Consider the following 21,243-nt stretch of genomic DNA (forward strand, 5'->3'; position numbering starts at 1 on the left):
TGTTATAAATGACGTATAGACCATGAAATAGGTGTGATGTATGAGAAAATGTGACGATAAGATAAAACCACTAAATGTGGAGAAATTGGAGGAAATTGGTGGAGTTTGCTAATTGTATGTAAATGATGACTGTTGGTTTCTATATTGTGATTCGAATGTTTGGGAGCTGAAATAGAATATGGGAAACGTAGTATAAACAAAGGAAATGCTTGTCAATTTCTCTTAGGAATAGTAGTCCGTTCTTATAATTGCTTAGCTAACGACGGCATGAATTCTCTTGAAGGTATACATGAGTGCATCATAGGGGAAGCAAGCAAGCGAAAAGAGTAGCAAGCGAAAAGAGTATATATCCCAGAAAGTCAAGAATCTATGATCATGAATAGCTATACGAGACAAGAGATATGTTATGAGTCCTATGATTATAAGCTTGAGTTTAAAGACTCTAGAGTCCATGTGATGAAGTTCCTATAACGCTAATGATGTCGTATGTTGTATACACTCACCTCATACATTGTTCCCTCCGAGGTGAGGCAGAATACCATTAAGTTAAGTATATCATGTATTGTATACACTCACCTTATACAGTTCTTCCTTCATGGTGAGGCAGGATACTTATAGATGTCCATAATGAAATCGGGAGACCACGACCTTACGTCACCCCGATAAAGTATAGTTGTCCTTGAGTTCTTATGCATGCATTATGATGATGATATGTATACGTATATAGGGGACATGGGGAAAAAATGAGGCGCTATAGACGCATAGCCACCTGATCAGCTGGCATATCATGATTTCATCCCGGACGCGGGGTGCCCGGACGCGGGATATATGGGTGATGGATCGGGCCGTACGTTCCTCGGCACTAACATACTATATTATATATGGATCGGTCCGTACGTTCCTCGACACTAATATACTATATTATTTATGGATCGGGCCGTACGTTCCACGGCAATATATTTATATATATGATGATGTATGAACCGGGCTGCACGTTCCGCAACAATATATGATATGATGATGGATATAAAGTAAGTCAGCATGTGCTATTTCTTCTATACGTGACAGTCACATACAGTTTCTCCTTGTTGATGTTTCCTTTATCTCATTGACGTATTTCCATTGTTATGCCTTACATACTCAGTACAATATTCGTACTGACGTCCGTTTTCCTTGGACGCTCTGTTCATGCCCACAGGTAGACAGGGAGACGACGCAGTGAGTTCAAGAATTTCCACGGGGCTGCTTCTTCTCTTTTTTGAAAACCACCAACTTTCACCCTCATAAAACGCCGGACCGCCTCCCTGGCATAAGGTTTCAATTTTCGAAATTTAGTATGTATCTTTTAAAAACTAAAATTGGATCAAAGAATCATGAAATTTATATAATTTTAAAGTGCAACTGAACAAAAATTTCAAGGGAGTTTGATGAAATAGGTGACTGGGTGGTGGAGATGGTGCTAACGAGGGGGAGGGGGCGTTGGTTGTAGAAGAGTGGCAGTGAGGAGGAGAGAAGGGTGGTTGGTTTTGGTGGTGGCATTGTCGTCGGCGAAGAAGGGTAGGAAGAGGGGAGGCAGTGGCGGCTTGAGGGTTGTTTTGGTGATGGTGGCTCGCCGGTCATCACTTCCGGAGAGCGGTGAAGCGGGAGGGAGAGTAGATGACGAAGGAAGGGGGAGGGGTCATTAGCGCTGGTACAAGCAGTGGAGAGAAGGAGATGAAGGAAGGTGGGTCGTTGGGGCAGTGGCCGCTCATCGGCGATGAAGTCCGGCGGCGGCTCTTGATGAAAGAAGAGAAGGAGGGAGTAAAAGTAAAAAATAAGGAAAAGCATTTTTAGAAATGAGATAGAAAAAAATAAGGAAAAATACATATATTTATGAAAAGTATATTAAAAATAAAATTTAATACTTGTTTTTGGTGCTCACTCTCTCAAAGAGAGTGAAACACACTACTTTGCCACGTAAGCATTTAGGGGGGTAAATATTCCAATTTTAAAATGCTCAGGGGGGTAATAGGTCGCCCGCAAAAGTTGGGTGCATCATAATTAAACCGGCCAAACGTTGAGGGGACATTTGACTAGTTTCTCTTTATACCCTCAATTAAAAACTAGCAAAACCACCCAAAGCAATTAATAAACATAACCAGTGCGAGAGATATAGCAATTATACTTTGAGATCAGCTTTTGGAGTGCTCAAAATTGATGGTTTCTTTCCATCAAAAGGCTGCAAGTGAGAGGCTTACTAGTGTACACAAAAAATATAGCATCTCTAAATATGATTTTGTTGCAAAATTCCTACTTGCTTCTTTTCTTTTAGAGGCTTTTTAGCACATGATGTTCAATGTTGTTGGAGTGGAGAGCAACTGAGCAGCATAAGTTGCCTCTCACAAGTGAAAAAGACGTTATATGAACTTTTAGAGTAAAAATTGTGCAACATATAAACTTTTGGGGTAAAAGTTTAAAATAAAAAAATAAAGTAAAGGTCCAAAACAGAAAATGAAAAAAGTGAAAAACAAGGTTTTGATTGTTTTTGAAACTCCAAATTGAAGTTGTATTTGAAATTTTTTTGGCCAAACACCATAAAGTGAATAATTGTCATGGCCAAACGGGTCCTAAGAATAGTTTGAGATGCGCCCATTTTCTTGACCTCTTTGATATTTTATGCTTCATATATAGAGGTAGACTTTTCAATTACCCTCTTCGTTTTATTTTAACCGTCATTTTAGCTCAAATAATTTATCCTAAATAATTGTCACTTTAGAAATTCAAGACTAAAGTTGACATTATTTCCAACTATATCTGTAACATTTAACAAGTATGCATAATAATTAAGAGAAATAATCAATCTCTAATTACTTAGTAACAACTTAGCAAACTATAACTTGCAAGTATTTTTTTGTTAATGGATATAAAAAGAGCTAAAGTAATTGTTAAAATGGGAAGATGGAGTTAATATGTAGTAATTCGATGGTTCGCATATAATTAGATCCAAACCATTCACAACCCATTTAAGCAATTGATCCAAAAAAAAAAAAAACTTTAATAAAGAAAAGAAAATTTAACTAATTTGCTAAAATAGAAAACAAATTGCAGCTTCATCCTCAGAGTTTTATATTATATTGCTCGAACCTTACCCCCTATTTGGATGGTTATTTCCCGTGGTTCATTAATGTACAGTATGGTATTGTATTGTATTGTATTGTATTGTATTGTATTATTAAACATAATGTTTAGATAGACTATATCGTTTGTTGTGGTTTAATAACATTTGTTGTTTGGCTTGACTGTATGGTACTGTATAATAACTTATAAGTTTACTAAAATACCCTTAACTCTTAATTAGAAATTAGTATACATTAAACCCCCCCCCCCCAACGTATAGCCGGATTAATTATGACGCACCCAACCTTTGCGGGCGACCTATTACCCCCCTGGCCTTATTTTTTTCTGTATTTTTGTACTTTTTTTCGACTGACATGACACAAAAAAATTTCATACCCAGTTGCATAGGGGAGAGTGTTGCACACTCTCCACCACATCGACGCCACATCAGTGCCACTTCAGCGCCACGTCACTAAACCCTTCTTCTTTTTCATTCCACCCACCTCTCATTTTCCCGACTTATCTTCTTCTTCTTCATTCCACCCCACCCCTCATTTTCCCACCCATCTTCATCTTCTTCATTCCACCCCACCCCTTATTTTCCCCACCCATCTTCTTCTTCTTCATTCTTTTTCTTCACTTCCGAAACTCCATTTTTGTCGATTCAATCCTACATTTTCCTCCAATGATAGAAAAATTAGAGGAAATAAAAAAAGCATTAGCCATGATTTAGGTAGCATCAATTTCCAGGAAGTTGGTTTACTTTTCGATCTATTTAAGAGAGTAACTGCGAGGGGAACTAGCAAACTCAAAAATAAATCTTGGTTGTTATTTCTCAGGCGAGAAGGAAAATCGGCATAAGTGAGTAAACACATCAAGGTGGGATCAGGATGTAAGTAAATTGAAAGATATTGTTTATGATACACTAAGTCATGATTGGAAATTTCATCACCAGTGGCACTTCCAAAATGTTAATTTCAGCTAAATGCCAACACTAAGCCAAAGCATTGAACAAATGGAAACTGAAGAATGTAATCTCTGAAATTTTTGGATCTGAAATGGAGTAATCGAATTCTTAAATCTGAAATGGGTAGTCGAAAATGTTGTTGGGTTACCAATTTTGAATTTGAAATTTTTGTATGTTGGTGATTTGTTAGTCAAAATTAGTTTGCAAGTAAAATCTGATGGGAAAGCTGCTGTGAATTTGATGAAATTGACGCTTTTAGGCAGTACTATGTCGTGGTTTATGCATTGGTTGAACTGATAGGGAACATTAAAGTACACATCTTGTAGAGCATTTTTACTTTGAAGTTTTGTTTAATTTCTTTGTTGTCAATCTTGTCTCTGTATTTGTATAACTTCGGCATGTCATATGATTTCTTGGACTAGCACTGTGTCTGGAAAATAACAATTGCTCTGTGAATTAAAGTTGAGGGTTAGTGGTGAAGAGAATAAAATTAATGGTGGGTGGAATGAAGAAGAAGAAGAAGAAGAAGAAGAAGAAGAAGGGTTTAGTGACGTGGCGTCGAGGTGGCACTGACGTGGCGCTGAGGTGGCACCGATGTGGTGGAAAGTGTGCAACACTCTCCCCTGTGCAACTGGGTATGAAATTTTTTTGTGCCATGTCAGCCGAAAAAAAGTACAAAAATACAGAAAAAATAAGGCCAGGGGGTAATAAGTCGCCCGCAAAAGTTGGGTGAGTCATAATTAATCCGGCTATACGTTGGGGGGTTTTAATGTATTTTCCCTTATATATATCAATAAAAACTCAGGGAAAGGATAAACTAGGAACTTTAAAAATAAGTAGGTGTTGGGTGGGGTGGTCATTAGGTGGGTGGGGGGGCGGAGGGATGGGTGGTTGTGGGATGATGGTGGGGGTAGTGAGTGGTAGGGTGGGGGTGACGGGTAGTGGGTGGGGGCGGTGGAGGGATGGGTGGTGTGAGGTGGGTGGTTGTGGGATGAGGGTAGGGGTAGTGGGTGGTAGGTTGGGGGTGAGTGGTTGTGGGATGAAGGTGGGGTTGGGCGGTGGTGAGGGGTAGTGGGTGGTGGTTGGGGTGGTGGGTGGTAGGGTGGAGTGGATGACAGAGGGGTGGAGTAGTTGTGGGGTGGGGTGGGTGGTTGGGCGGGGATGGGCGTGGTAGGGTGGGGGTGGCGTGGGAGGTAGGGTGGGGGTGGGGTAAGTGGTAGGGTGGGGGTGGGGTGAGTGGTAGGGTGGGGCTGGGGTGGGATATAATGAAGAAATGAAATACGTAACCACGCAAAAACCACCAAACCCGTGGTTACAAAAATTGAACTTTTTTTCATGATTATATAACCACGGAATTACAACGGGTTTACAATACCATACCACATAATTTTAAGAACAATGGATACAAACATGGTTTCATAAAAAACATACATTAATGAACCAGAAGAAACAACCATCCAAGCAGGGGCTTAATGTGTTTTAGTCGATATGATTAATCAAGTGACTGAAACTAAAATTGAGGTTTCTAAGTGAGAGTTTTGAAGTCGAGAATACGAGTTAGTGGTTACAATTATGCAAATTTTGAACTCAATGTCCCAAGGAATTGAGTAGATTACAAATTAAGGATATGTTTATGTAATGTACTTGAATCAAAATCAAAGAATTAGGGCAGAAATGGATATTCTGTAACTTGTAGAATTTAATACAACAGTAGCTACAATGAAGAGTAAAATGGAGATATAATTCGAAACTAAACTCCATTAACGAGCTTGAATTCCTCTGCGAAATCCTAAAAGAATAAGAAAGAAGAAGAAGATGAGGGAAGAGAAGAAGAACTGTGGGAGAGATGGAGAGTGATTAGAGAACTAGAAATCAAGAATTAGACGAATTTTTACATAACTCTTTCCCTTGGTTCATGTGTGTATGTATGGGAGTGACTTGGCGCTTAAAACTCATGTGCTTCCCACGTGCCCCAAAATTATATTTGGGTTCATTACAGTTTAGATTTTTGTTTTTTTTCAAATTGTAATTAGTGCTATAATTCTATGTTTGTTAGCATTGTTGGGCTAATAAAAAGCTTATATGCTACTGTTAGTAATCATAATTCTATTCTGTCTTAGGAACAATCAAGTAGGATTAAAACACATCATAAACAACCACACAATTGTCATAACTTTGAATCGTTCGAATTCCACCCTATACTATCGACATTTACTAAGATTTGAAATGAATTTTTACTTAACAAAATAAGTTGTCCTTGTGATATATTAGTGGAAAATGTCTCTTTATAAAGTCAGGAGCTTAGTGTGAGCGGTAAACATGCATAGTTGAAGGAGATTGGAGCACAAAATCAGTTATAGTTGAAGATGATATTAGAATTGGTTAAAGTAGAAGGGTGGCTGGTGGATAAGATCATGTTATCGACAATGGCTTGATCAATATATGGAGTTATCTTAACAAGTTGAATCCACACCATTATTGTTATTCTTCTTGTTTTGGGGTTGGGGGTGGGGTGGGCGGGGTGGTTGCTTATTCAGAAATATTTAACCCTTTTTCCTTTGCTTAAATAAGACGATTTTTGTTACTTGCTCATTCTCACAATCAAAACTCAGCTGAATCAGATATTATTGTTGATGAAAAAAATTCGTACAAGGAAGTTTAGCTTCATGATTCAGAAAATGATGAGCCAAGACCTCATGTAAATTATTAAAAAGTGATGCTTTAAGAAAATGGTGAGGCACATTTACTTTGAGCCATTGATGAAAGCAAATCGAGAGCTAATGAACATTTTATCTTAATGTAGTGTACTTCATTGATTCATGGTCATTGTAGGAAGATATAGAAATATCAAATATTGAAGCTCAGAGTGATTGGGGAAGTTGGGACATTGTGAATATACTAGTAAGGACGATACGAGTTACTAAGTGGGAAATTGGGGAAGTATACATGGCTATGTTTTGAGTTAAAGCCTAGTAACAGCAGAATCAGAGCATTTGGTTGGGATTTTTGCAGAATTGATGACAGGAAGTTGTCCTTTCCTGCCTGGACATTTAAGGTTTTCCAACTCCTTTCTTTTCTTATCATTTTCTCTTGAGGGGTCGGGAAACTGCAAAAGTGTCTTTAGTAGCCTATTTTGGGCATACTACCAGACATATATACACTGCATTATCAATTTGCTGCGAGAAAAGATCCAGTGAATGCAGTTTAGTTGATGTATTGGGTACAGAGTAGCAGAGAATTCGAAGCAAATAAAGTAACTGTCAAATCCTAGATAACCGCTATATTCCAATTAACAAGGGGAGGCAGAGATGATGTGTGCTCTTGATTGCACTCAGATGATCTACGATGCTCCATAAAATGAATGGTTCACTGGAGAAAACGACGGTCACCTGTGGTATTAAACAATTTATCAACGTTAAACGAAATTTTGACAGTCTAGAAAGGTTAGAGAAAACAGCTTGCACAGTATAAATATCTGAGGCTTTGCTGATTCTTGTGGTGTACAAATGCACATGGAATTCGAGTAAACCTACCGTTAATTGTGTGATGTTACATGCTAATTACCTAATTGATTTCCAAGTATCTGAGTGGGCCGTATGTCCACCTTCTATTTAAGATCAGAGCAGAGACTACCAAAAATGCAGAAAGAAAGCCAATCCCCATACTAATATAAAATCCTGCAGTTATAAACTCGTCCTCATCACTCAACATTTGATCTCGAGGCAGTTCCTCCACAAAGCAAGCTTCCGTTAGTGGATAGCCACAAAGTCCATGATTGCCAATGTAGGATCTGTTGTTGAAAGTCAGTAATTGTTCACCTAAAGGGATTCGGCCAGAAAAGTTGTTATATGACAAGTTCAAGACTCCCAGGTGACTTAACTGTGAAAGACCAGCAGGAATTTCCCCTGAAAGATCATTTCTGTTTAAGTCAAGGAAATTGAGTGCCCTCATTTGACCAAGCCTCAGAGGGATGCTGCCGGTTAAATTGTTTATTGACAGGTTTAAACCATGCAAACCCAAAAGAGATGTAATTTCAATAGGGATTTCTCCCACCAAGTTGTTGCTTGAAAGATCAATGCTCTTCACCATACCAAGTATGCTGCTGTATTCAAATTGTCTTCCTTTCCACGTCAAAATTGCACTCTCATCATATGAGGCATTTATTGTGACATCACCTTCATCGTCGACCTGAAAATACCAACTCTTGATTTGTTGCATTGTACTCTCTTCTTCAGTCATGGCAGTGAGGTTGTTGATACATTTTGGTATGGTCCCAGATATCTTATTTGCAGCTAAGTCCAAGATTTGAAGTTTCTTTAGCTGGCATATGCTTGAAGGTATGCTTCCACTTAACCTGTTGGATTTTAAGATAACAATAATGATATCAGATATGTTAGTCCCAATCCATGCTGGAAGTTCACCAGACAAGTTGTTGGACCCAACATCTATAACCCTCAACTTTTTGCAGTTTGCCAGGGACCGAGGTAGTTCTCCTATCAAATGATTGTTTTGAAGGTGCAGCATTCCCATCGTCTGCAATGAACCTAACGTATTAGGTATCTTCCCAAAGAAGTTATTGTTCCCTAAATTAAGATGCACTATACTTCTAAGCGTCCAGCAGTGAGGAAGCTCTCCAGAAAACCTGTTATCTGAGAGGTCAAGATATCCCAAGTAATCAAAATTGTCACAAATGAAGGAGATGGTCCCGGAAAACATATTGCTGGAGAGATCAAGTGTTACAAGACTGGTAGGAAATTTTGGCAATGGACCACTGAATTTGTTTGTGGCCAAATCTATGCAAAGAACATCACTCATCTTCCTTGAGAGATCTGGTATATTTCCACCCACATCATTGTAAGAAAGGTTTAAGAAGCTCATTCCAGGGAACTGCTCCCAGAACCAATTAGGAACTTCACCCGAAATTCCAGAGGCTGAAAAATCAAGTTCGGAAATATTATTCTGGTTCCGCAGCCAGTTTGGGAATTGAGGACCCAATTTACAGTGGGTAAAACGAATGAGATCCAGTTGAAAAGGGGGGATCCAATCTGAACTGACTCGAATACGTAGTTGAGCATTATAAGAGATGTCTAACTCACGTAATTGTGAGAGCTTGAACAGATGAGCTTCAGATATTGTGCCTTCAAGCTGATTGAAATCAAGGTTCAGCTTCTCAAGTTTGGAAAGGCGTCCAATACTCTCTGTTAAACCAGTGAACTGATTATGTGAAAGATGTAATTCCCTCAACGACGATAATAGTAAAAGATCAGGGACTGATCCCGCGATTCTGTTCCAAGATAAATCCAAAATAACAAGACTTGGAAGATTTCCAACTACTCTGGGGATGGATTCATTCAACTTATTACGTCCGAGCCTCAGTTCTCTCAAAGATGTAAAGTTTGCTATGATATCAGTCAGTGAACCACCAATGTGATTCTCTTCTAGGTTCAGGTACTCTAGAGAATCCGACATGCATGACAAGTTTTTCATTATCTCAGGTAGCTGTCCATCTAAATTATTAGAAGACAATCGCAAAAACTTCAAATTATTACCAAGGCATCTAGGGAAGCCACCTCCAAGCGCATTCCGAGAGAGATCAAGGTGTTGTAGGGATTTCATATTCCCAAAAGCATCAGGAATTGGACCATATATAGCATTACCAGAGAGATCAAGGTAAGTCAGATTGCTCAAGTTAAACAGCCAGGTATATACAGAAGTATTGAGATTATTGGAAGAGAGATCAAGGGTTGAAAGGGACATCAAAGAATTACTGGAAGGAAACACAGAAGGGACAACGGCAGGAAGCTTAGAACCAGGCACGCTCAAGACTTGAAGGAAGGGAAGCTTAAACACTGCTTGTAGCCAATCAGTTGCTTTACTTAGATTAACATAACCTATGGCAAGGTATCTCAATTGATGAAGACGCGAAAGCCACTCGAGGTTATTCACAGATAGGAAACCGTTACGGCTTAGATCAAGGGTGTTTAAGCTAGAAAGATTGCCAAGATTAGGAGAAACTGTTGTAAAATCATCACCAACACAAGATAAGTTGAGGTATTCCAAGTTACTCAGAGAACCAAGAAAATCGGGTATGCCTCCTGAAATTTGATTGTAACTAAGATCCAAATACTTTAATTGCTTCAATTTTTGCAAGGCAGGACTTATCTTACCTATGAATGGTGCAATAGTAACAGATGCATTGGGACTGGAAGGGCCACGAAGATCGAGTCTGATGACATTACCGGTTTGATTATCACAATGGACACCTCTCCATCTGCAACAATCTTGATTAAACCCCTCATTTCCCCAAGAAGAAAGTCGTCCATAGACGTCCAATAACTCCCGTTTGAAACTGAGAAGAGCTTCTTTCTCTGTCTCAGGGCACTTGATTTGACCGTCACCAACTCCTGAACTGAACACAAAACCACAGTTGACTGACAGCACAACAAAAATGGCAAAGACAACAAGCTGTTGAATGAATCTTTCAGCTACAATCATCTTCAGAATATTGAGCAAATTACAATTAAGACCAAATGAAATCTGAAAACCACAACCACCGTCTATCTGCTAATATAAATTGCTGTATCATTTTATTATCTGTAACGACTAACGTGTAAAGATAGACAAAAAGATTACTAAAATGTTCTTAAGATTACTAAAATATTCTCTCTTTTTTTTGCCATGATAAGGGACATGGATTAGTCGAATAGTCTTCTTAATTGCACGTTTTTAATTATTAAACTGGGAAGGTTTTAAGGAGTTGGACCCTCTTGTTTGTCAATTTTCCTCAGGTCCCTGCCAAGTCAAAAAGTTACTACATAATTATAGTACTAAAATTTACACGGCAAAATTGAACAACTTACAGAGACATCAGCGGCTGAAGCTCCTATGACTTCTTTTATTTCCAAATAACCAAACTTAATGGAAGTACAGTAATTAAGAGTAATAAAAAAGACAAATAGAAGACCTCAAAAACGCTATATGAATTTTTTTGGTTCTGAAATGAAAAACAAATAGTTCAAAACTATCTTGGGGAACAGAAAAAGGGTAATGAAAATTGAACTCATACTTACTGTGTGGAAAACTTTCACCAATGTCACTATAAGCTTTGGTGATTGACAAAGAGAAGACCCCACGAGCTTTAATCTTGGGGGGTTCTTGTTGTTGTTTTTTTTTTTTTTTTTGAAAAAGAAGTAGAAATCTCAACTTTTTTTATTATAGCCTATTTTATGGCTTCTGTATGTCAAGGTATTTTAGAAAGAAAAAAGGTAATAATGCATTGGTTACTTTAGTACTCCCTCCGTTCCATCATAAATGTCATTTTAATAAAAAAAAATTATCTCATAATAAGTGTCATCTTAGGAAATCAAGACATAAATTAACTAATTTTTTCCAATTTTATCCTTAGACAAAAAATAACAAGTTAAAGTAACATCTAATTGATGATTGGGTAAGCCATATAGTAACTTGATGTTGTTAGATTCCCAATATAAAAATATTACTACTTGTGCATGCTCTAATAAAGAGAAAAAAGTAATTTATTTTTATTATATAAGGTAATTTAGTAAACTTCACATTGTATTATCGGTTTCTTAATATGCGTATTTTTTACTAAGGCGACACTTATTAGGGGACGGAGCATCAGCTTTTACATTTGAAAGCCTTAAATACTTTTTCTTTAAGAAAAAAAGAGTAGGATAAAACAAATTTGAACTATGGATGGACTTCTTGATCTCGATTAACACATCGGCAATTAGTGTATGACGACTCGATTTCTCAGAAATATACTATTTTAACAAAATCACAGACCTAACACGGTCCCCAAAGTTATAATTCCTACTAAAATGTAGTCCTTCAATGCTCCAGTAAATTTTTTTCCAGCCTTGCTCAGCTTAAGTTTTATTACTATATTTAAAAGTTTAATCATGTTATAGAATACCAGGAGTGTTCAAATTTCCAATCCAAACAACTACTCTTTTAAGTTGGAGAACTCGTAGAACTATAATTCCATTGCTATTTTTTTAATCAATGACAATCGACAGACAATAATCATAACCATTTTGTTTGAGGACCAACGGCTTTATTGGTCACGCGGCTATCACTAAAGGTGTCAACCGGTTAAACTGTAACCGGTTTAACCGGTAACCGGAACCGGTTAAACCGGAACCGAACCGGAACCGGTTATACCGGTTAACCGGTTCCGGTTAACCGGATATTAATTTACCGGTCCGGTTCCAAATTTTTTTTAACCGGAACCGGTTAAACCGGTTAAACCGGAACCGGAACCGGTTAAACCGGTTAAAATTAAAAAAAAAATAGTATATATATTAAGTATATATTGTATATATAGTAGATATGTATACATAGTATATATATTAAGTTATACTTATATATATATATATATATATTAAGTTATGCATATATTTAGTATATATATTAAGTTATACATATATTTAGTATATATATTAAGTTATACATATATATAGTATATATATTAAGTATATATTGTATATATAGTATATATATTAAGTATATATTGTATATATAGTAGATATGTATATATAGTATATATATTAAGTTATACCTATATATATATATATATTAAGTTATATATATATATATAGTATATATATTAAGTATATATTGTATATATAGTATATATATTAAGTATATATTGTATATATAGTAGATATGTATATATAGTATATATATTAAGTTATACCTATATATATATATATATATTAAGCTATACCTATATATAGTATATAGTACATATATATACATATATATAGTATATATATTAAGTTATGCATATATTTAGTATATATAGTATATAGTACATATATATACATATATATAGTATATATATTAAGTTATGCATATATTTAGTATATAGTACATATATATACATATATATAGTATATATATTAAGTTATATCTATATATATATATATATTAAGCTATACCTATATATAGTATATAGTACATATATATAGTATATATATTAAGTTATACATATATTTAGTATATATATTAAGTTATACATATATATAAGTATATAGAGTATATAGTACATATATATTAAGTAGTATATATATTAAGTTATACATATATATAAGTATATAGAGTATATAGTACATATATATTAAGTAGTATATATATTAAGTTATACATATATTTAGTATATATATTAAGTTATACATATATATAAGTATATAGAGTATATAGTACATATATATTAAGTAGTATATATATTAAGTTATACATATATATAAGTATATAGAGTATATAGTACATATATATTAAGTAGTATATATATTAAGTTATACATATATATAGTATATATATTAAGTTATACATATATTTAGTATATATATTAAGTTATACATATATATAGTATATATAATAAGTTATACATATATATATAAGTATATAGTACATATATATAAGTATGTATAGTATATATATTAAGTTATACATATATATAAGTATATATAGTATATAGTACATATTTATATATAAGTATATGTAAGTTATACATATATATGTATACGAAAAGCACTATTCTGTATTGGTGACTTGCTGTTAGGCTGTTAGTCAGTAAATATTTAAACTTTAATTATAAAGTTGTATAACATATGAAAATATAGCTACAATATACAAATAAATACTATAATATATATATATAATACAAAAAACAAAAAAAAAATAGATTTTAATCACTCCAAACCGGACCGGTTCCGGTTTGAGGTTTAAAACCGGTAAACCGGAACCGGTTAAACCGGAACCGGTTAGGCGGTTCCGGTTTTGGAACCGGAACCGGCCGGTTTTCTAACCGGTTCCATAACCGGTTCCGGTTCCAACCGGTTGACAGTACTAGCTATCACCACTTCTTTGATCCAGGCGACCATTTCGGGCTATCTGACCTAGTTGGTGATAACTGATATCTCATTCTCTTTTGTTTTTTTTGGACTCAGTAGCTCACGACTTGCTAGCGTCCTGAGTCAAGGCCAAAACCACTCCGAACATTCTACCATGCTATTACTTCTAATCCCTCCAAATGTTGATCGACCTATTCTGATGACAATTGTTGTAGACTAAACATGAGAGTTCATCCCTGATTATTTCTCTTTTTGATTAATGACTAACAATTGACACATAATAAATTATTAGAGAAAGTATACTTTTTTTATTAATATTTTTAAAGCATTTCTTATTTCTCAATTTCCACTTTTACGGTTTTTACCATATGAATTTAGAAAACGATATTCTACTTATTATTGATCCGTTTGGCCATGAGAATTTTTTCACTTTATTTGAAAATCAGTCTTTGATCATAAAATTTTCTAGTTGTATTTAAAATTTGAAAAATACCTAAAATCATATTTTCACTTTGTTTTTAATTTCATTACATTCAAACAACCAAATATGTTTTGCAAAAGCCAAAAACTATAACCAAATACAACTCAATCTTCAACTCTAACCTCAAAATTTCAAATAAAATAAAAAATATTTTATTTTCATGGCCATACCCCTGCTGAGAATATTTTTGCACAAAAGTTTGGGGTATTTGAGATAAGTTTGGTTTTGAAAAGGGAAAAGGGTCAAATATACGTCTATACTATAGTTTATTAGCTAAGTTTATCCTCCGTTAGCTAAAGTAATTAAAAATACCCTATGTTAGCCAAAGTTCATATTTATATTCCTCCACAGACGAAAAAACCCAAATCAGACCAAATTACCCATTTTTCAAAATTTACCCATGACCCATCCTCTTGGGTGCCCGACCCGCAAAAAGTTTTTCCCCGGCCAAATAATATACCCCTGTGCGCCTTATCTCCTCAGCTAGCTACATTATAGTATATGCAAGCTGTTGACTACTCTCTTTTTTTCGGATGGCATTCATTGAACCACCCTTTCTGGACACAATTTTGTCTCTTCCATTCTCATTCCTCTATAAAAGGAAATTATTTCATTCCACTTGCAATTCTCTAAAAAATATCCATCCTCAGTCTACTACTAATAATAATGGCTTCTTTGTTTTCCTGAAGTGTTAAGACTTAGTTTGCTAGTAGTACTTATAAGTTGTATGGTTGTTGAATATTCTGCTAGTGATCTTAATCAAGATTTTGGTATTACTTGGGGTAATGGCAGGGGGAAAATATTAAATAATGGGGAAATTCTTACTCTTACACTTGATAATACTTCAGGTTCTGGTTTTGAATCAAAGAGAGAATACTTGTTTGGAAAAATTGACATGCAAATCAAATTGGTCCAAGGGAATTCTGCTGGCACTGTCACCGCTTACTACGTAATTTTTGTTGTTACACATTTTTTTTTTTTTCAAGAAAATTGGTTATTTGTAGTATTTGTTATGTTCGTGATGTTGGTTTTTTTTTTTTTTTTTTTTTTTTTTTTTTTGCGTTTTGACTGAGTAGTTTAGTTCTAAGGCGTACAGGGGTATATTATTTGGGTGGGGAAAAAAAAATTGCGGGTCGGGTCATCCAAGTGTATGGGTCATGGGTAAATTTTGAAAAATGGGTAATTTGTACTGATTTGGGCTTTTCCGTCTGTGGAGGGGTATAAATATAAACTTTGGCTAACACAGGTACTTTTAATTACTTTAGCAAACGGAGGATAAATTTAGCAAAAAAACTATAGCAGAGGAGGTATATTTGACCCTTTTTCTCTTTTGAAAATGTATACTCTACTTATTTCCTATTTTCTTGTTACTAAAAATTCTTAAAATTTTCTAAAAAAGAGTGAAGAGTTAAGAGTGAAGCCATATTTTACACTTGCGCTAAAGAATGGTGAAACTTGTTCAGCAAAGTGTAAAATCATGGTGGAAATTCAGTTTTCTTAGGGCTTCTTCATACTCCACTGAACCTGAAACCCTAGCCTCCTCATTTTTGTCTAGTAAAGATGAAGGTTCTACTAAGCCAGCAAAGAGTCCTCTGTACAGTAAGTTACTATATTTAACACGCTCTAACGGATCAGTGATACCAATACTGGACAAATGGGTTACTGAAGAAAATCCAATTAAGTATGAAGACCTACAAAGTATCATCAAACAGCTTAGAGCTTATCGTCGCTATAAAAGTGCCCTTCAGGTCTCTTTCCTTTTATGCTTTTACTTCTCAAATCTTGATTTTTGAATTAAGATAATGCCAATGATTAATTTGCAAAATCCATACTACTTGATATGAGCTTCCTTTTTTTTTTTTTTTTTTTTGGGTGGGGGTTGGGGTGGGGGTGTCTTTGTAGTTTGTCTGATAGAATTCATAGAAGGAGAATGTTGATAGGAAAATGAAGAATAATCTCTCTCTTTTTTAATAGAAAAGATCACACTAAATAAAAAAAAGAAAAGCTCTCCTTGAGCCGACGGTCTATCGAAAACAGCCTTTCTACCCTCACAAGCTAGGGTAAGGTCTGCGTACACTCTATCTTCCTCAGACTCCACCTGTGGGATTATACTGGGTATGTTGTTGTTGTATAACTGCATTAAAATGGCAGCACAAAGGAGGTGCTGAAATATGTACAAGTGTGCAAAAAAACAAAAGGGAATCCCTTTTAATCGTTTAAGGATTGGAAGAGGCTAAAGTATTGCTTCAGCCTCTTCAGCACAAAAGAGGATGGGAGGGAGTGTACTTTGAATTTGGTTTGTTCTTCTGATAGAATTAATTCAAGGAAAATGTTAATAGGACAATGAATGCTCAAATAGTTTATGAACCACCTTGAACTCTGTATTTCTATTTGGTTTTTTGGTTGGGGGTATAGGTTAGTCTCACCTCAATGATCATGTACAAAGTTTGGTATACCAAACTCTACTATGTAACTTTTTGCACATAAATGATCAATGGAGACAAAGTTTAACCCAAAAAAAAACAAAAAACAAAAAAGAATGATTTTTTTTTTTCATTGAGAAAAGGTAACCGTATTAAAATGGCAGGGCAAAGGAGGTGCTCAAATATGTACAAGTGAGCAAAAAACCAAAAGGAGATCCCTTTGTTAAACTTTTAGGGATTAGAAGAGGCTAAGTATTGCTTCAGTCTTGTCAGCACCAAAGAATAATCTCATGGTCCTATTATGGTAATGGGAGGGAGTATATATGGACTGAACCATCCTTATTTACAGTTCTGCATTACCAGTGCGATGTTCTGGTTAACCCGCCTCTTTTCTGGACTGCAATATCTATCAATTAGCTTCAATCCCAAATTTCCAAGATTCATAGAATTCATGATTATTTGGCTATTTTCAGGTTGGTTGGCAACCTTCATCAACCTTTTTCTTTCATACCAGGCTTAAGACTAAAGCCCTGTAATTTGCTTAACCATTAATTTGTTGATGTAACTCTGGTTGGACTTCAATTGGATGTGATTGTTTGTAACTATGACTATAGGGATTTAAAGACTTCTCTCTTACCTCTCTTTAGGTGGATGCCTGGAGTAGTAACACTCCTTTTAATCCTTCTCTCTGGATAGAAATTTAGAAGGGTGGCGGGGGGAGAGTGTTGCTTTCATATGTAATTTGCTAGCAAATTTGTCATAGCGATGATATTAAGACTAACGCCTAAGAGTAGAGTGTTCTATATCTCTAAGAAGCACTTTAGCCGAAGAACTATCCATAAATCAATCAAGAAACTATGCATCATTCGAGAATCAGTTGAAACCAGGCAACCAGCTATCTATCCTCAATATACACCCATTCTATTCCGGTTCATTTTAGTCCAATGCTGAAAAATTGTTTTTTTTGGGTGAATTAGGTAATCTGAATTTCACACTTGCTCTTATATGGTTAACTAGTCTAATTCCAGTAGTCGCTATCACCATAATGATCATTTGCTTCTAGTTTATGCTAAGCAATTCTGCACTAATATATTCTTGACATTGAAAAAAATGACTCCCCTGGTCTTCATAGTTATTTGTCTTAGAGGAGGAACCAGCAGGTGTACTTTTTTTCAGAAATTTTATGGTGCTGACCTAGAGTAAGAAAAGGAGTTGATTTGTATTAAGTGAAATGAAAAAAAAAAAATCTATCCTTTTATACCAATTTTATGTCGCTGACCTGAATTTTCATGTTTTCTGCCCACATTATTATATCTTTCCAAACATGTTCCCTTTTACATAATTTCTATATTCTTCAAAACGTAGTAGGTTTATAGTTGCAAGTTTGTTGAAACAAACATAGAAATGTGTGTTATCCAAGATGCCCACTTGAGAATGCATGAGTATGCCTTACCCCAACTACTACACTTATTAAAACTTACCAAATATGAAAGAAGGTATCTGGTTTTGTAAACTCAAAATGACACATTTGTTTTGAGACACTATTGTTTTTGTTTATGGGCATATTGCACTGAAACCTCAATAAGATTACCCCATACGAATTATTGACATGCCATAAAAATAAAGGGGAAAACATGTATGCATAAGTTTGTTAGTAAAATGTGTTACTACTATAAAAAAGAAAAGTAGCACTGTTTGCTGATATTTCTTTTATGGGAAATAAAGAGTTGGGACTTTGACATCAGTTTGTTCTCAACCTGTCAACATAAACATATATAGTATTATCTATACATAAGCAGAACTTTTTCCTGTAGTATGATATCGGTATTTCTTACATATATTCGCCTATTGGTAAAGTTATATTTGCATGGGTTTTCTCTCTGATACTTATACAAGGATCACATGAAGATTTTGTTAGCATTCAAAATGATACTTATTTGCATCTATATACAAAATAAATAATCTTTTTGATATAGAGACACACACAGCCATCCATATCAATGTACTATTAGCATTTGAATACATATATATCTATTATCATTGCCAATCCATGTAGAACAATCTATGCTAGTGCTATTTCTGTTAAAAAAATATTTTGCAAATTCTTTGTTCGAATAAATACAAACACATTTTAATCAATTCAAAAATTTAAGCGAAGAAGAGTGATTAGCTTTTGTAGAGTTGCTGGACTTGATTGATTTTGAACTTTTAAGTATTCTAAGAGTCATTCCTAAAATAGTCTTCTCTTTCCCTGCCTTTTCTCTATATTCTTCCCCCAAAAAATGAGCATTTAATTTGATTAATCAACCAGATCTGGAAGTGGACTTATGAAACTACACATGAACTAAATTATTATTCTCCATACAACATGACTTTTTCTTTTCTCCCTTTTCTGATTAACTCCTCTGTACAACTTGACTTTTTGTAACAAGTACCTTGTAAACTTGCATGTTCGATCCTTGTATAAATATTTCTACTGAATCAGTTTAATGTTGATTTAACAAGAGAAATCCCTAAATTCGTCTACATCATGAAGTATGTATTAATCAGCTCTATTTTCGTTTAAAAACTAGCCTTTGGGAAACCAAGGAAAAAAAGACCAGGTTGCATATTTTACTTCTCTTTCCCAACTTGTATAATGGTTCAGTTTACCAAATAGCAATTTCTGCTTCTTATGCAATTGCAGATTTATGAGTGGATTAAGAACTCCAAGCATTTTGATATATCGGCTGGAGATGTTGCAGTCCAACTGGATTTGATATCAAAAGCCCATGGCCTGAAAGCCGCAGAGACGTATTTCACTAGCATTCCAGATGATTTAAGAACCTACCAGGTATATGCCGCTCTCTTGAACTGCTATGCTGATGCAAAAGTCTTAAATAAAGCAGAAGATACCATGCAAAAGCTGAAGGAGTTGGGCTATGCTGGCACAGTGGCGTACAATGTTATGTTGACCCTTTATTCTAAAATGGGAGATGTTGAGAAGCTACAGTCACTTGTGCTAGAGATGGAAGACAAAGGCATTGCTGGTGACGTGATTACCCACAATATCGTCTTGAATGCATATGCATCTGTTCCTGATGTCACGGAGATGGAGAAGCTTCTGATGAAAATGGAAGCTGATCCTCTGCTGATTGATTGGAGTCCTTACACAGTTGCTGCCAAGGGGTACCTGAAAGCTGGTGATATAGACAAGGCTTACGAGGCATTGAAGAAATGCGAGCATCTAGTCAAGGGGAAAAGGTCAAGGCTTGCTATTGACATGCTCATTACTCTCTATACTAGTATGGGAAAGAAAGATGATGTCTATCGTATATGGAATAAATTCAAGAGAAAAGTTAAGTATCACAATTCAAGTTATCATTGTATGATAAGTGGACTAGAAAAGTTGGATGATCTTGATGGTGCAGAACAGATATTTGCCGAGTGGGAAGCAGACAGGGTACACTTTGACATTCGAATTCCAAACATGCTCGTAACTGCTTACTGCAAAAAGGGTCATATGGAAAAGGCTATATCAATCATAGAGAAACTCGTGGAGAGTGGGAAGCAACCCAATGGGAGCACATGGAATCGTCTGGCACTCGGTTATTGTGTACATAATGACATGGAGAAAGCAGTGGAGACGATGAGGAAAGCAATCTTGGCTAGTCAGCCAGGGTGGAAGCCACACTTTCATAGTTTGGCTTCGTGTGTGAAGTACTTGCAATCAAAAGGAGATACTCAACGAGAACAAGAGCTTAAAGATTTACTTCGGGTGCGAGATCTCTTCCCAAAAGAAGTTGAGAAGGGTTTGGATAAGTATATTGAAACTGGAAATCAAATGTCTAAGGCACTTGATGAAACTGACCTTGAGGACGCTTGCCTACAATAGTAGGAAAATTTCTATGTCAGGGGTTAGTGGATTATTTGATTCTCTAATTTTTTTATCTTGATCACTAATAAAAACTTTCTACTGGCTTTTAATTGAGGTTTCTATTGCTGCATCTAAATGGATGAAACGTTTGTTCGGGGTGGATGCATGATATTTAATTGTCTTCTCATTTTGTTTTCTTTTTGTTTTCTTGGATTACGATGATAGGTAAGAGGATCATGATCTGGCTCTTTTGTATAATTGTAGACTTGGCAGGTAGAAATAAGCATTGGTCACTTTTCGGTTTTGTTTTAAAAAAAACCCACCATATGTAGTTTCAAACTCTACTAAGTAGCAACCTTCATTACTTTTACAGGTAGCAACCTGTTTTCCTTTTGGTAATCAAGTTGTACCTTTTGTATAAAGTGAGAAGTAAAACCAGAAAAAGGAGAGGAAAAAAAAAAGGAATGATAATTGTTCTCCTTCATTTCTATACAATTTAAATTAAGTTTGTGCAGAGATACACTACTTTATATTATCTCTGC

The 21,243-nt window shown here is 35.4% G+C and overlaps 2 protein-coding genes across 4 annotated transcripts; one reads left to right on the forward strand and one right to left on the reverse strand.

The window, feature by feature from the left end:
- Window positions 1-6,947: 6,947 nt before the first annotated feature.
- Window positions 6,948-11,117, reverse strand: LOC132618637 (receptor-like protein EIX1). Of its 3 annotated transcripts, none has more exons than XM_060333664.1 (2): window positions 7,628-10,846; window positions 6,948-7,452 (listed from the first exon to the last, which is right to left on the reverse strand). In XM_060333664.1, the coding sequence occupies exon 1, from the start codon at window positions 10,556-10,558 to the stop codon at window positions 7,628-7,630; it is 2,931 nt and encodes a 976-aa protein (XP_060189647.1). In that variant the 5' UTR covers window positions 10,559-10,846; the 3' UTR covers window positions 6,948-7,452. The 3 variants fall into 3 exon arrangements, with proteins under 3 accessions (XP_060189647.1, XP_060189646.1, XP_060189648.1); XM_060333663.1 differs by having other exon boundaries at window positions 7,597-10,845; XM_060333665.1 differs by lacking the exon at window positions 6,948-7,452 and adding an exon at window positions 10,924-11,117 and having other exon boundaries at window positions 7,530-10,472.
- A 4,451-nt stretch (window positions 11,118-15,568) lies between these two features.
- Window positions 15,569-20,882, forward strand: LOC132617825 (pentatricopeptide repeat-containing protein At2g20710, mitochondrial-like). Its single transcript, XM_060332900.1, has 2 exons — window positions 15,569-16,170; window positions 19,532-20,882. Exons 1-2 carry the CDS (start codon window positions 15,868-15,870, stop codon window positions 20,717-20,719), a joined length of 1,491 nt encoding a protein of 496 aa, XP_060188883.1. The 5' UTR covers window positions 15,569-15,867; the 3' UTR covers window positions 20,720-20,882.
- The last annotated feature ends 361 nt before the right edge of the window (window positions 20,883-21,243 follow it).

This window comes from Lycium barbarum, chromosome 11 (assembly GCF_019175385.1).
Source record: "Lycium barbarum isolate Lr01 chromosome 11, ASM1917538v2, whole genome shotgun sequence".
Lineage (NCBI taxonomy): Eukaryota > Viridiplantae > Streptophyta > Magnoliopsida > Solanales > Solanaceae > Lycium > Lycium barbarum.